Source organism: Pteropus alecto, unplaced genomic scaffold, assembly GCF_000325575.1.
Source record: "Pteropus alecto unplaced genomic scaffold, ASM32557v1 scaffold40, whole genome shotgun sequence".
Lineage (NCBI taxonomy): Eukaryota > Metazoa > Chordata > Mammalia > Chiroptera > Pteropodidae > Pteropus > Pteropus alecto.
In genome coordinates this window covers 6,815,967-6,829,989 of record NW_006431919.1, presented here as the reverse complement: position 1 = coordinate 6,829,989, position 14,023 = coordinate 6,815,967, and the positions used below count along the sequence as shown (strand labels likewise).

General features: G+C 39.4%; 1 protein-coding gene and 1 pseudogene across 3 annotated transcripts; both read left to right on the top strand.

The window, feature by feature from the left end:
• The first annotated feature begins 4,490 nt into the window (after nt 1–4,490).
• On the top strand, nt 4,491–4,609 carry LOC112475273 (annotated as a pseudogene).
• Nucleotides 4,610–7,310: 2,701 nt separating this feature from the next.
• On the top strand, nt 7,311–13,785 carry MED7 (mediator complex subunit 7). Of its 3 annotated transcripts, none has more exons than XM_015585336.2 (3): nt 7,311–7,462; nt 10,729–11,370; nt 12,186–13,785. In XM_015585336.2, exons 2-3 carry the CDS (start codon nt 10,746–10,748, stop codon nt 12,380–12,382), a joined length of 822 nt encoding a protein of 273 aa, XP_015440822.1. In that variant the 5' UTR covers nt 7,311–7,462; nt 10,729–10,745; the 3' UTR covers nt 12,383–13,785. The 3 variants fall into 3 exon arrangements, with proteins under 3 accessions (XP_015440822.1, XP_015440823.1, XP_006906519.1); XM_015585337.2 differs by having other exon boundaries at nt 10,729–11,452; XM_006906457.3 differs by having other exon boundaries at nt 10,729–13,785.
• Nucleotides 13,786–14,023: the final 238 nt, after the last annotated feature.

Genomic DNA, 14,023 nt, shown 5'->3' with positions numbered 1-14,023 from the left:
AATTGTATGTGCCTACAGTGGCTATAATACAGCAGCGGAAGCGAACAGCAACGATCCATGTTAGCATGGATGAATCTCACAAAATGTTAACCAATATAAGCAAATTAGAAAAATGCATGTGATATAGTTCAATTTGTAGAACAGTTCAAAAATGAGATCAAACAATACGTTTGGGGGTAAATATTTGCTAAAAGCATAAACGAAAAACAAAAAGATAGCAGATGTCTATAGGGTGAAAGGGAGGGATGGTCTGAAAAGTACCTACGAAAAGCTTCAACAGAGTGGAGATTGTTCTGTTAAGCAAAGGGATATGTCCACGGTAATTTATTGTTGTACCTTTTTTATTCCAACATCTCTGAAATCAGCATGGTTTTAAATTGCTGTCAGCCAGGTGGCAGTTACTGCCTTAGAAATACCTTAACTAGTTTATTTCACTTATGTTTTCTTTTGCACAAGATAGATGACAAAATACCTAAGTCTGAAAGATATCTTTCGATAGATATAAAATAAAAATTTTAAGTGACATTATACTCAGAATTCCAGAACCTGGAAAAGGTTTAGATATATTGTAGAATAATCCAAAATGCTGTGTACTAATGAGCTCTGTAAAGTATGTATGAATGTGGAAAGTAATTCTCTCCCCTCAAATAAATACCACCTTAGAAATGAGTTTATAACTTTAAAACATGTCTATTGTAAAAAAGAAATTACGTTATCTTTTCAATTTAAAAGAAAGATGTAAATAAATTTCATGAGTCTATGCAAACCATTAAGTTGTTAATGACAGATGATAAAAGTTGAATGTGAGAAAAATAATTCATGTGTATTTGTGTGAGCCTAGGGGTATTCTGCCCCACCTTGAACTTCTTTGCTCGTTCTCTGTGACAACAATGTTTACTAGGATGGAAGCTGAGTTTCCAATAAAACAGGGTGTTTCTCTGGAGAGCAAATGTGTGGTAGAGGTGGAGGAGTGAGAAACGAGGTATTCTGAAAGGAGTAGTGGCTTAGGAATACCAGCGGAAGCCATTCTCAATTGCTCTGGCGGGTGGCTGGAAAATCCCACCTGGTGATTTCTGATATACAAAGACCAATAGATGCTGGGGATCAAGGCATCCTTGTTGACTCTTTAAGCAGTGAATGAATACAGGTAGGAGAAGAGAAAGAGGCATGATCTCAAAGACGTGAAAGGGGCTTTGGGGAAGCCTCCTGGGAATGTGAGAGGTTATGAAGTAGAGAAGAAAGGGGAACTCTTTCCAAAGCCTTTTACTCAGAGCCCCAAATTTACACTAAGCCAGAGGCTGAATTATTGTGGCTACAAATGTCTTAATCTCATGATTCTGTAGACCATGGCTCTATCTTTTGTCCTTCTACTAGTCTTGTTGTATGCACTCGCACCCCCTACCTGCAAAGGGCTCCTTTAACATGAACTTAGTTTGTCCACCATGCAGGGCGTTAGCTGAGTAGACCCGCAATTTACACAAATGCCACCGAAGTAAAGTGGAGGTGGGGACTTGCCCACCACAGTGAGCTGTGCCAGGCACTATCTCTGTATTTCCTTTTCTATCTTGACAGTTCATCAAGAGACGCATGTATAAATATCTACGTGTTTCAAAGCAACAGATCTCTTCTTCTGGAGGGAGAGATCAATTTGGGCACCAAGTCAATATACCTTATCAGAAAAAGGCCAATATTTTTGATAGCAATATTTGTCATCATGGTAGCAATTCTGCTGCTGCAAGTGTGATGAGGCCACGGATGGCTGATCTGCCTGACCCGTGTTCCAAACCAGCGCACAACACATATACATACAAAAGATGAGAAAGGGATCTTTTGCCAACAGTAAAATGAGGTCATTCATGGGGTTATTGTGAGCGAGTGGAGTCTGTCAGACAGAAGGAAGATATACTATGATGGGAAGAAGCAAAGTGCCTCCAGATATTGAAGGCAGTGTCATGGCTGGCGGGGTGAGAGTGATGAAGGAGACACTGCAGAGCACAGTAGGGGACAGGTCATGTGAGGCTTTGAGGTCCAGGTACAGGGTTTTGACTTCTCACTTTAGAGTAATGAAAAGCCACCGAAATGTTTTAAGTAAAGGAGTGACGACTAAATTGGCACTTTGGAAAGGGCACTGTGGTTGCTGTGAAGAGGAATATTTGGGAAGGGTTTTGTTATAATGTGACCTTGTGTCACTTCCTGTCTTTTGCCACGGGATCTATAAAATAAGGAGACTGGAGAGGATGTTTTGAAAAACACCTTTCCATTTGAAATACCCAAGTGGGATGGATATTCCTTCAATGAAGGACTTGTGACCTGGGCTTCTGGAAGTGTGTGGTGCAAGGGCAGACTTAGCTGGCAGTGAGTTTGGAAATTGCCTCAGCTTCAGAGAACTCGTTCACCCGAGGTAAATGCTCTTCCCAGAGCACACAACAAGAACTGATGTGGAGTGTGAAGGTCTGGCCATCTTAGCCCAATGTGGACCAACTCTCAAGGGCCATTCTAGTTCAAGAGCTCCCAGTGGGGCCTGCCCCGCAGCTCGACTCCCTCCTCGGTGCACTCTGCTTCCCTCCTTTCCCATCCACAGGTGCTAAGGGCACTCATCACTAAACATCCTTCTCACAAAGCTCCATCTCAAAATCTGTTTCTCGGGGAACATAGTCTGCAACACTGTGTTAGTATAATGTGCTGTGGGCACCTCCTCTGACTCCACTAACCTTGTGAAAGAGTTGGGATAGCCAGGAAGGGTATTATACACCCTATGTGGTTTTGAATTTAAATAATTTAAAAATAAAATACATTTCCTTATTGCAAAACCGTGTCTATTTTAGAAAGTTTAGAGCATGTACACATGGAAAAGAAGGAAACACACATTCCATTGATTGTCTTGATAATTCACTGCTTACTCAAAAATGGACCGGTTAGAACTACGTATGGTATTAGATGGGTAAGGATTTATCACGGTGATCACTTCATAAGTTTTATAAATGTCTAATCACTGTGTGGTACACCTGAAACTAATATAATATTATATGTCAACAATAATTGAAAAAATATCTTTTTAATGGACTGGATAGATTTTTGCATCCAGAAAGATGGAGTAGTCGTATTTTTCCCTATTCCTCTCACTTGTACAAATAAAGACCTAGCACGTTGTATAAGGCTCCGAAAGGTGGAGATCAGCCAGGGACCACAGGAAATGAGAAACAACATGGCGAGTTCTCCGATTTTCCCTCCTTCCGTCCCTCCCTTCCTTCTTTCCTTCCTTTTTTGTTTCATGCATCCCAGACTTGGAGCTAAAGAAGCTGGCAATCCTGAAAAAAAAAAATGTCCCAAGGAAAACCTCATCTTTCTAGCCAAAGGACCAGGAAAGGAGCCGTGAAAAAAAGATAGAAGCTTTTATACAGTAACTGCCCAATTACAGCCAAACATCACAGAAAAAAAAAAGTGCTGCCAATGCTCAACCCAAACAACCGATAAAATGGGTAGATTTTGTGATGATTCAAAATCAGGTGTGATAATGGCATAGCTACATTTTCTTTGGTGAAATTCCACATAATAATGTCACTGTAGAGTGTAACCACAGTAACAGCTACAACAAGTAATTCAAAAAGGCTTATCTGCCTCTTTTTAAGATTCTAAATCCATTTTAAGATCTTCAACCTGCCAGAGATAACCGGCCTTCAGTGAGACCTCAGTGTCCTTCAGTGGGACCTCATATGTGGGACAAAAATCTTTGGGAGAAAAGTCAGTGTAAACCGAGGATAGTTCCCAAATATCAGGGTTACTGCTACCCCCTGCTGCTAAGGAAAGGTGTAGCAGGCACAAGAAACTGCGGCACCCTCCCCTTCCACGTGCTGCACACAGATCTGGGTTGTTGAGGCTGTTATTAGTGATAAGGTTGTTAGTAACCATGAGACAACAATAACAGCTTAAATGGTGATTACGAATTGAAATTGTACAGCAGAGAACAATGCGTTAGTGATGACTCTCACCCAAAGTGCCTTGCTTCAACAATTTACATGAGCTGATAACAATTATATGTATATGATAAGAAGAAGCAGAAGCTGGAGATGAAAAATTTAATTTGCTAATTTCCATTTCTTCTGCCTGTGCTGATCAACAAGCAGAGACAATCAGTATTATTGATTACTAAGAGCTCAGAGATATTATTTATGAACCTGTCTACCAATGACAGATGTAGTAAGACCAACATACAAAATCAGGGTAAATGGTGCTAGAACAACTGGACTCTCACATGAAAAAACAAAAGGAATTTCAACTCATCTTACACGATATATAAAAATTAACTCAAAAAGTACCTTAGACCTAAATGTAAAACTTAAAATTACAAAACATCTAGAAGAAAATACAGGGGGAAATTATTTTAACCTTAGGTTAGGCAAAGATTTCTTGGCTAGGACACAAAAAAGTGTGATCCATAAAAGAAAACAATTGGTAAGTAGGATTTTATTAGAACTTAAAGATCCGCTATTGTCTAAGGCCATGCTACCCTGAACACTCCCGATCCCGTCTCATCTTGGAAGCTAAGCAGGGTCGGGCCTGGTTGGTACTTGGATGGGAGACCACCTAAGAAGACCAGGTGCTGTAGGTGTAAAAAATAAAAATAAAATAAAAGGACTGCACTGTTAAACAATATACATGGCAAACAAGTTACTCAACACTAGGGAAATGCAAATTAAAACAACTACACAGCTATTAGAATCACAACGAGTAAAAGTAAAAAGGAATATGCCAAGTACATATGAGGATTTACAGCAACTGCAACTCCCACGGTTTGCTAGTAGAAATAAAAAATGGTACAGCCTTTTCAGAAAACTTCTTGACACTTTCTTATATACGTAAACATATAACTATTACAAGGCTCAGCAATTCTATTCTTATGTAGTTACTCAGAAGAAATGAAAACATACAAAGATGTCTATATGGATGTTTAAAGGATGGAAAATAGCCCAATGTCCAACAACTGGTGAATAAATAAATGAATTATTATTTTACCTTCGTACAACGGAATACACATGCAATAGAATACAAGACTTTTTGCCTTTTTTATTTTCTAGAACAGTGCCTGGCAAAGTAGATGCACAATAAAGATTTGCCAAATGAATGTATTCCTTGTTAAGTTATACGAGGAATCTTTAAGGAATAAACTTTCCATTCAGATTCCGGAAATACAGCCACATAAATATGTTATTATATGCCATATTTTCACTAGCATCTCTCATAATATGAATTTCATACCATTATTCAGGTGTAGTTTCTTGTAAAGAACACAAGACTGAGAGTCGAGTCCTAGATTTTAGCCTCGATCCTGCCACTAAGACATTACACCTTTGAGTCCAGTATATCCATTTCCAGAAATTTACTTATTTCTAAATATGACTAATACAAAATGTGGTATGGTAGTTTCAATGGAGTATGGGAGAAAGTAAAAGATGAATTTTTAGATTTGAGACTTTGCAACTGAGTGAAGTGCTAGTGAGTAAAGATGTGTAGTACTGTCAGATATGGAGTCTGAGTGCAAATAAGAAGGGTGTTGCCAGGGCCTGGCTAGCACCCGGATGTTACCACCTGGATGACATCCCATTGAGAAGTGAGACCTGAGCCTTGGGTCAATTCAAATGATCAAATGTGCCAAATACTGCTGAGTGGAGTAAAATGAGAAGTGAGAATGACCACTGGAGGGCACAGGTATAGGTCACATTGGTCTCAGTGGTAGCGAGAAAAGCTTGATTAGGATATGCTCAAAAGTGAATGGATTTCTTCAACAAATAAATTGATGAGGGGAGGGAATTGAGATGGGGGAAGGAATCTATAGATTAAAACGTAATTAAAAGACAAATTAGGTAGTCACCAAAGGGAGGACTTTATTAGATCCTGCAGCAGTTGGTGTCCAAGTACTGACTTGATTTTGGTGATATTAATTTATTTAAAAAATGAGTTCTACGATTATGTAAAAAAGAGTTATTTTTTAGCGACGTATGTTGAAATGAAATAATGTCTATAGGTAGACAATTGTTGAAATTGGGCAACGGGTACACTGTTCTATTCTATGTCTACTAACACTAAGAAAGAAATTATCTGCCAAGGACTTCTTCTGGTTCAGTGGGCACAAATTCATAACCAGAGTCTAGAGGCTGACAGAAGCTTCTTATCTACTCTGCATTCCAGGGGGAACCCACAGAAAGAGCTGCCAGTGTCCTATAAGGTGTACCTGCCCGAGTCAACCCTTATATAAGGGAGTTTCTGGTATAGCCTTTCCACTAATGAGCTGAGACCTACTCTGTCTAATGGAAACTGCACAGCTATAGCCTCATTTGCATCTTTACTGACCAATCAGAGCAGCTCAAGAACAACCAATCAAAATATGCAATTCTGACCAATCTAGATCATGCTATTTGGACCAATCAGACTGTGCAAATTTGGATCCTTCATTTGTACACAAATAGACCAATCAGGGACTAAGGTGGGAACTTTCTGTATAAAAAGCCGCCTCCCGTTTCTGTTTAGGGAGGGCATACTTTCAGTGTCTAGTGGATGGAGTTTCTTTTGTTGGCGAAGTGTTTTCCTAAGTAGTTTTCTTTTTCTCGAACCCGGGTCTGCGGACTCCTGGTGGCTTTAAATTGGTGGCAGCGACCTTTAGTTGACTTTTGGAATTCTCCGTAAGAAATGTTAAAAAAGGGGAATCAAAGAATCTTATTTTAGAGAGATAATGTGGAGTTTTATCAGATTAACAATCTTATTTTTAATGTGCAACATGCTCTTGTAAGAGTCCTATGAATTTAGAAGTTTGTGACACCGCTAATGAAAATAACCTCCAAAAGAAACCTTTAAATTTTTTTTTCTTAATTTGCTCATTTGTTGCTTCGAAATACAGTAGATTATCTCTGAATTCCTAATAACAATAGAAGTGAATGGATGGTGAAGAAATGGTAATTGAGAATATATTATTGATCCCCAATCATGATCTCAAATATTTACAGATTAAAAAAATATAGTTTATAGAATCCCAACCTCATTGTCTAAAATATTTTTGACAGCGGGGTGAGTCGCAATAATTTCAAAAATACTCGCTTACCTGTATTTTCTAACTTTTATGTAAGGTATAGATGTCTTGTTTAATTTCAAGCATTAAAAAAAATAAATAAATAAACAAAAAAAAACAGTGCTATTTTTACTGATAGAAAGTAGATAACTCCCCCCACTTTAAACCCGGCTGGTTACCGCGCTCTCAAATTGCCATAAAGCGGGGCTGGGGCGGGGGCGGGGTATGCGCAGGCGCAATAGCGTGCCGGCTGTCTGAGGCGGGACTAGCGCTTCGGTTAAAGGACAGCTCTTTCAGTCAATGAACGGACAGCATCAGTGGCTTCCTCCTGGCGGAGGACGCCGGAAGTCGGATTTCTGGTGCGGTGCGGAAGGCCACTACAAGAGTAAACCCTGGGATCAGGTGAGTGCGTGGCGACGGCGTGGGGCTCCGTTCCGTGTGCGTGTTTCTCCGGGCCCCGCAGTTTCGTCAGGACGGACTGAGAATGGGGGAGACCTGGCGTGTAGTGCGCTCGTTCGCGGTTTTGTCCCGCGTCCTTCTGGGCGCGCCGCCTCCCCGCCGTTCGTGGAGCCCGGGGTGGGCGTGCCAGCGGGGCTCGGGGCTTCCTCGGTTTGAGAAGGCCGAGCAGGGCTGGAGGATGGGAGCCCTGGCTTCTTGTTCCGCGCCGCCGGTTTACTAAGCTCTGCGGCCTCGGCGAGCTATTTGGCCTCTGCGGCCCTTGTAAATTGAGACTACCAACCGTACCCGCCCTTTTCAGGGGGCGATCCTGAAATCGCTGAATTAATAGGGACGGGGAAGGGGGGTAGGTCCCTAGTCTCATCGTCCAAGATTCCTCTAAAGAGTTTTTAAAAACTGCTTTGTAGCAGTCCCATTCACAGTAGACAAAGTGAATTAGATGTCGGGGAGTGGTACCCTGGAATGCCTTTCTTTTTTGGTTTAGATTCCCCTCCCAGGATGGAACAAACACTAGAGGGCCGATCTTGGGTCTAATAACCGGCCATGATACCTGAAAGTTTTTCTGAAGATTTTCATCGCCTTTGAAAAGTTCAGTCTAGAGAAGTGATAGAAAATTAACTAATTTCAGTAATACGTCAAGTTCCTTTAGTACAGCTGGAGGCTACGCAGTTTACTGATTTAAGAGAGCTTGTGCTCTGCTGCTAAAAAGACCAAGGATAATTCATGCTGTGTACTGTTTACTAGCCTTTTGATCTGGTGCAGACACTTCCCCCTCATTGAAACTTGGGATCCTTACCTCTAAAGTGAAATTAATGATAGCACTTAACTCAGAATTGTTAAAAAGATTAAGAAGATACAAAACAATGGTGCTTGTCACGAAGTTAGCCTTGAGAAAATGGCAACTTCAATAGAATGCCATTAGTGCAGGGAAGCACAAAAACAGTACCCGCGGCCTAAAAAGGCTTGAGTGGGCTGAAACCTGGGCTGTCTAAAATTTATCGTGACGTACCAGATCAAAGCTTATTCTGCTCTTAGTAATTATGTCGTGAATAAGAGAACATCCTCGTTTTGGGGACTTCCAGTGCATTATTTTGGAGTAAAGAGCTCAATAGGGCAAGTGAGTGAAAATGTTAACATTTGGAGACTGGGTGAAAAATATGAAACATTCTTTGTACTATTCATACAACGTTTCTGTAAGTCTGAATTTATGTTAAAGTTTTAAAAAGTTGATTACAACTGTTTGCAACTGTCATAAATTAGTGAATAAATGAGACAGTACACAGTGTTTGTAATCGTCAACCCGTGGAGTTTTACCCCTTTTTTCTTAATGACTGTATAAACATGTAGGCATACTTTATCTAGCCCTCATATTGATGAAATCAGGTTGATTTCAGCTTTTTCTACTCTTCACTTCTGCATTAAACATCATTATCACATTTTTCGTGTACTTGTACCAATATTTTTATAGGACAAATTTCTAGAAATAAAATTGTTGGTTCAAAGAATTTTTGGATACTGCCAAATTAAATTCCAAATATGTTTGTTTCTTTTTCTGTCATTTGGTAAGAGAATTTCTCATATTCTCTTGGGTAGTAGTGGCTTACCTGCTAAGAGTTGTTACATGGTTGTGATGGTGGCCTCTATGAGAGCTTAGGTGAATGGATGATCTTCACTCCAAAAGGCTTCTGTGAGGGACCAGGATAGCTAAAAGCCTGCTTCTAAAATTGGGATGACCATTCTGAAGAAACAGGAAGTAGAGTGTGACCTCAGCTGGGAATCGAGGCCTGCCACAAAAATATTCTTATATTTGTTCAGTGATGGAATATTTGAAATCTCGATAATCCATTACATAGAAAGTACCCTTTTTAAAATTTGTTTTTAAAAAGTTTTAGCCTGAATATTTTCCCACCTTAAGCATTTGCCTTTCCTTGTCATCTTTTGTCTATTTTCCTTTTTAATGCATGTGTTTTAAAAAAAAAACATTAAATGGACCTTTATAGAGGATCTAGTGCCTTCCAGGCATTTTTCGAGGTACAGGAGATTGAGAGGGAGTGGCTAGTGAGGTAGGAGAAAAACATAAATTTAGCTGAGAGAGGAGTGTGTATTGAAAAGAAAGAAAATGCTGCTGATAGGTTAAGATCACCTTAGAAAAATAGCCAATGGATTTGATGATGTGCTTATTTAATGACCTTGATGAGCACTTTTTGTGGAGATAGGAGATTGAAGCCAGGTAGATAATGATGAAAAGGAGTAGTTAGTAAAGCAGTGAATTGTGGGCTGGTATAGTTACACTAACACATGATGCCCATGGCCACTGCCTCAATGATTCTCAGTAGCATTCTGCCACTGTGGCTTGGGAGAAACTCAGGGATGCTCCACAGCTGCCTCTAGAACGTCAGAAATTCCAAGTATTAAAACTACCTCTAGTACATCACTTGCCATTTCTGATGTTGGATGGTGGTGTTATATATCTTGAGAATCTGATAGAGTCAGTCTAAATGAGCACTTGGGATCTTCTCATTTTATGATATATTTAAGCTCAAAGTGAAATAGATATTATCGTGGCCAGAGAAGATACACTTGGGTTTGACATTTCTGTAGTAGATGTTGAAAAGTTAATGTTGTTCACAAAAAATTGTAGATAGAGTACATTGCAGAAAAAAAAGGACGGAATTGGATCATCATTTTATCAGGCTCGGATGATACCAGCTGTCTGGAATATAGAATTGTTACATTCATAATTGCATTATAATGACATAATGTGAAAGTGTTTATTAGAGTTATAAGTAAGTATTCACTTTTGGAAATCTATAATATAAAACAAAAGTGATTGTGACATGAGATTGGGAGACAACATGGATAGGGTGGCTGTGGGAAGATGTAGAGAAATGGAGCATAACTGGGGAAGTGTGGAATCTAGAAGATTTTCTTTATAGATGAAAATATACTACAGCATATTTTTTGTGCCTATAAAAGTATTAAGTAGAGAAGGGAAAATACTTAGATAATTAAGAAACATGATGCTAATTAGAAACGATGGCAGCCTTTCCCTGTTGTAAATGTTAGTTTTAGAAACTAAGATCATTTTGTCCTGGATTCCACGCAGCCAGGGCAAAAAAAAAAAAAAAAAAAGAAAATGTTCTGTCTCTAGTCACTCAATGTGACAGGATTGTTTTGCAGAGGTACTCTAAATCTTTGGTCTATTTCTGTAGGTTCTTGATCTTCCACAATGGGTGAACCACAGCAAGTGAGTGCCCTTCCACCACCTCCAATGCAATACATCAAAGAGTATACAGATGAAAACATTCAGGAAGGCCTAGCTCCTAGGCCTCCACCTCCAATAAAAGACAGTTATATGATGTTTGGCAACCAGTTCCAGTGTGATGATCTTATCATCCGCCCTTTAGAGAGTCAGGGCATTGAACGACTTCATCCTATGCAGTTTGATCACAAGAAAGAACTCAGAAAACTCAATATGTCTATCCTTATTAATTTCTTAGACCTCTTAGATATCTTGATAAGGAGCCCTGGGAGTATAAAAAGAGAAGAAAAGCTAGAAGACCTTAAGCTGCTTTTTGTACATGTCCATCATCTCATAAATGAATACCGACCCCACCAAGCAAGAGAGACCTTGAGAGTCATGATGGAGGTGCAGAAACGTCAACGCCTTGAAACAGCTGAGAGGTTTCAAAAGCATCTGGAACGAGTCATTGAAATGATTCAAAATTGCTTGGCATCTTTGCCTGATGATTTGCCTCATTCAGAAGCGGGGATGAGAGTAAAAAGTGAACCGATGGATGCTGATGATAGCAACAATTGTATTGGACAGAGTGAACAACAAAGAGAAAATTCAGGTCATCGAAGAGATCAGATTATAGAGAAAGATGCTGCCTTGTGTGTTCTAATTGATGAGATGAATGAAAGACCGTGAAAGATGTTTGTCTTTTTTTTCCTTTCAGTAAATAGCATCATATAGTAGTTAATTTGCTCTAGGAGAATCTTAAAAGAGATATAACTAGTAGTTATATAAATGGCTTCACTCTCCAACAATTTTCTCAGTTATGAGATTTCCCAGGCAGTAATTTCACTTTATGCCAAGCATAGGCATGGATGGCTATGTTAAGATTAATCAACTTAATCAAAGTACTGCTGTTGTGTGGAACATTCCTGTTTTTGGAGTTGCAGTAAACGTTGAAGATAATCCTCAGTAATAGCAAGCTTTCATTCTTGAAAAGTAGATCTGTTATTTGTTTTAAGAATGATAGATAAATAAAGAATATCAAGCTGTATAAATGTGAAATTATGAAATTTAAATTTTGTTTAAAAATCTGCTTAATCTCTAAAGTATCATAACATGTTAAAAGAGAGGAACTCCATAGAGTTATAAAACAGCAATTTTATTTTTCCTCTTGACTGCCCCTGTAAACAAGCAATATCTCAGCCTCTTGCCTTTATCCTGGATAGGTCTTATGACTTTTTTCAGTCATTAAGTTTTTTGATCCCTTTTGGTTATAAACATTCATTTTAGTAATTAAAATGTTTATATAATTAGCTATACATTTCCTTTAAAGTTAAACTCAGATTTGCTTAAGGCTAGAAGCCTGCAATGGGAAGGGGGTTTGGTGGCAGAAACTATTAGATGTTCACTGGAGATTCTTTCTCCCCTCAGATGTTGCTGAAATAAGGCTGCCTTGCCATGGACTACATGTCTCCACTCCCCTTGCATCTATGGAAGGCCATGTGACTGAGTTCTTAGCCGTGGAATATGGGTGTAGAAATCCAGGCCTGCCCCATACTTGGATGATCCTCTATTCTCATCCACTGGTTGGATGGCCACACCCAGGACCACTTTGGAAGCCATCTTGAAGATGGTAAAGATTATCAGTTTGGATCCTTGAATGACTGAGGACTAGGCCTCCTTTTCATTAACTGTAACCTCCGCATCCCCAGCTGATTTGACTTTATGTGGGCAAGAATTGGCCTTGTTTTAATCACTGAGATTTTATTTCTGTGTTTTTTTATGCCCTCCAACTTCACCACCAAAGTCTTGGTAGAGAGTCTGCTTTGTATATGAGGCTCTCTGTTGGCCTTTCTGTTAATGTAGGCCAATGGCTCTCAAAGTGTAGTCCTGAACCAGCAGCATCAGAATCACTTGGGAATTTGTTAGAAATGCAGATTCTTAGGCTTCACCCTAGAAATACTAAAACGCTAGGGGTCGTGCCCAACAAGATATTGTTTAACAAGCCCTCAGGTGTTTCTGATGCACACTCAAAATTTAAGAATCACTGATAAGGTAATGCCTTTTCCCAGATGTTCACTTTGATTCTTCACTCAGTCCCTGGTTTCCAGTATATCATCCTTAAGAAATTTGCTCTGTTAGGGTCTCCAGCCCTAGAGTTAACAAAGACCATTTTAAAGTGGCCACAGGTCAACTCTGTATGTGAAACACTCATCCTTTTTTTCAGAAATAGGAGTGTAGACTGTTCCCAAGTAGATCCTCTCTATTAGATAAACAGCTAGTTTGCAAGTCTGATTTTTTTCTGGTATGTGTTTGGTGTAGATCTTTGGGCTCCAGAGACTCCAGAGGACACAGTCCAGTCTCTCTTAAGCTTCAGTTGAGTGGGGAGGGGAGCCCCTCCATTTGGGGGAGCAAGCGAGACATTGTGTAACACTCGAGCAACTCTCCAAACATGTCTTTATTTCTTTGACCTCAACCCTTTTATATCCTTGAGGATATTGAGCTAAGAGGTACAAAACCAATTTTTGGCTGCTGTGTGGGAAAAAAACATTGAAACAATGTTGCTCAAGAGTCACAACATTTGTATATGAATTTGTGTGTTGGGAGAGAAGCGATTAAAATTCTAAGAATCTTAAATTGTGACTGAGAGGATTGGATCTTGCTAGTCTTTTAAAAAAAGTTTTGATGTGTACTATTATAGTGGAATGAAGGAGCACTAGTGGGCTGATAGTCACAAGCTTAGAAGTTTTATATAAAGTCTTCCAATCTTGGGAAGGTTAAAATAACCTCTCTGCACACCTGTTTATAATGAATATTCCTGATAGGTTGATTCCTCAAAGTGAAATGCCTGGGTACCCTTTAAAATTACCAATCTAGGCCCCAAACTACAGAGATTATTTCCTTGTTCTGAAGTGGGGCCTTGGCATTGGTTTTAAGAATCTCTAGATTACTGTGCAGTGGGTTAAAGGAATGTTGTTAGTCTGTACTCTCCTCTTGAACTAATTTAATAAAAAAGATGAATTTGTTGATACTGTGTTGTTACATGTTTGAACAATAAGCTGAACATCTAAACTCTGAAGAGGACTGGGAGAGTCTGTCTCCAGGGACTCAAACTCTATCCAGACCCCGTCTCTGTCTTCACTGCCAGTTTAATTCTCTTTACAGCCCAACTTTTTTCATATAGATGGAGAACATGGTTGCTAATAGCTCCCAAGTGTTAAGTTTTTGTATACCAATACTTGGGAGTTGTCTCTCAAAAAAAAAAAGTT

Coding starts and splice junctions, on each gene's coding strand:
- MED7 (XM_015585336.2), top strand. CDS start 10,746: ATGGGTGAACCACAGCAAGTGAGTGCCCTTCCACCACCTCCAATGCAA. Junction 11,371..12,185: donor ACAACAAAGAGAAAATTCAG/GTCATCGAAGAG, acceptor TTCTCCCCTCAG/ATGTTGCTGAAATAAGGCTG.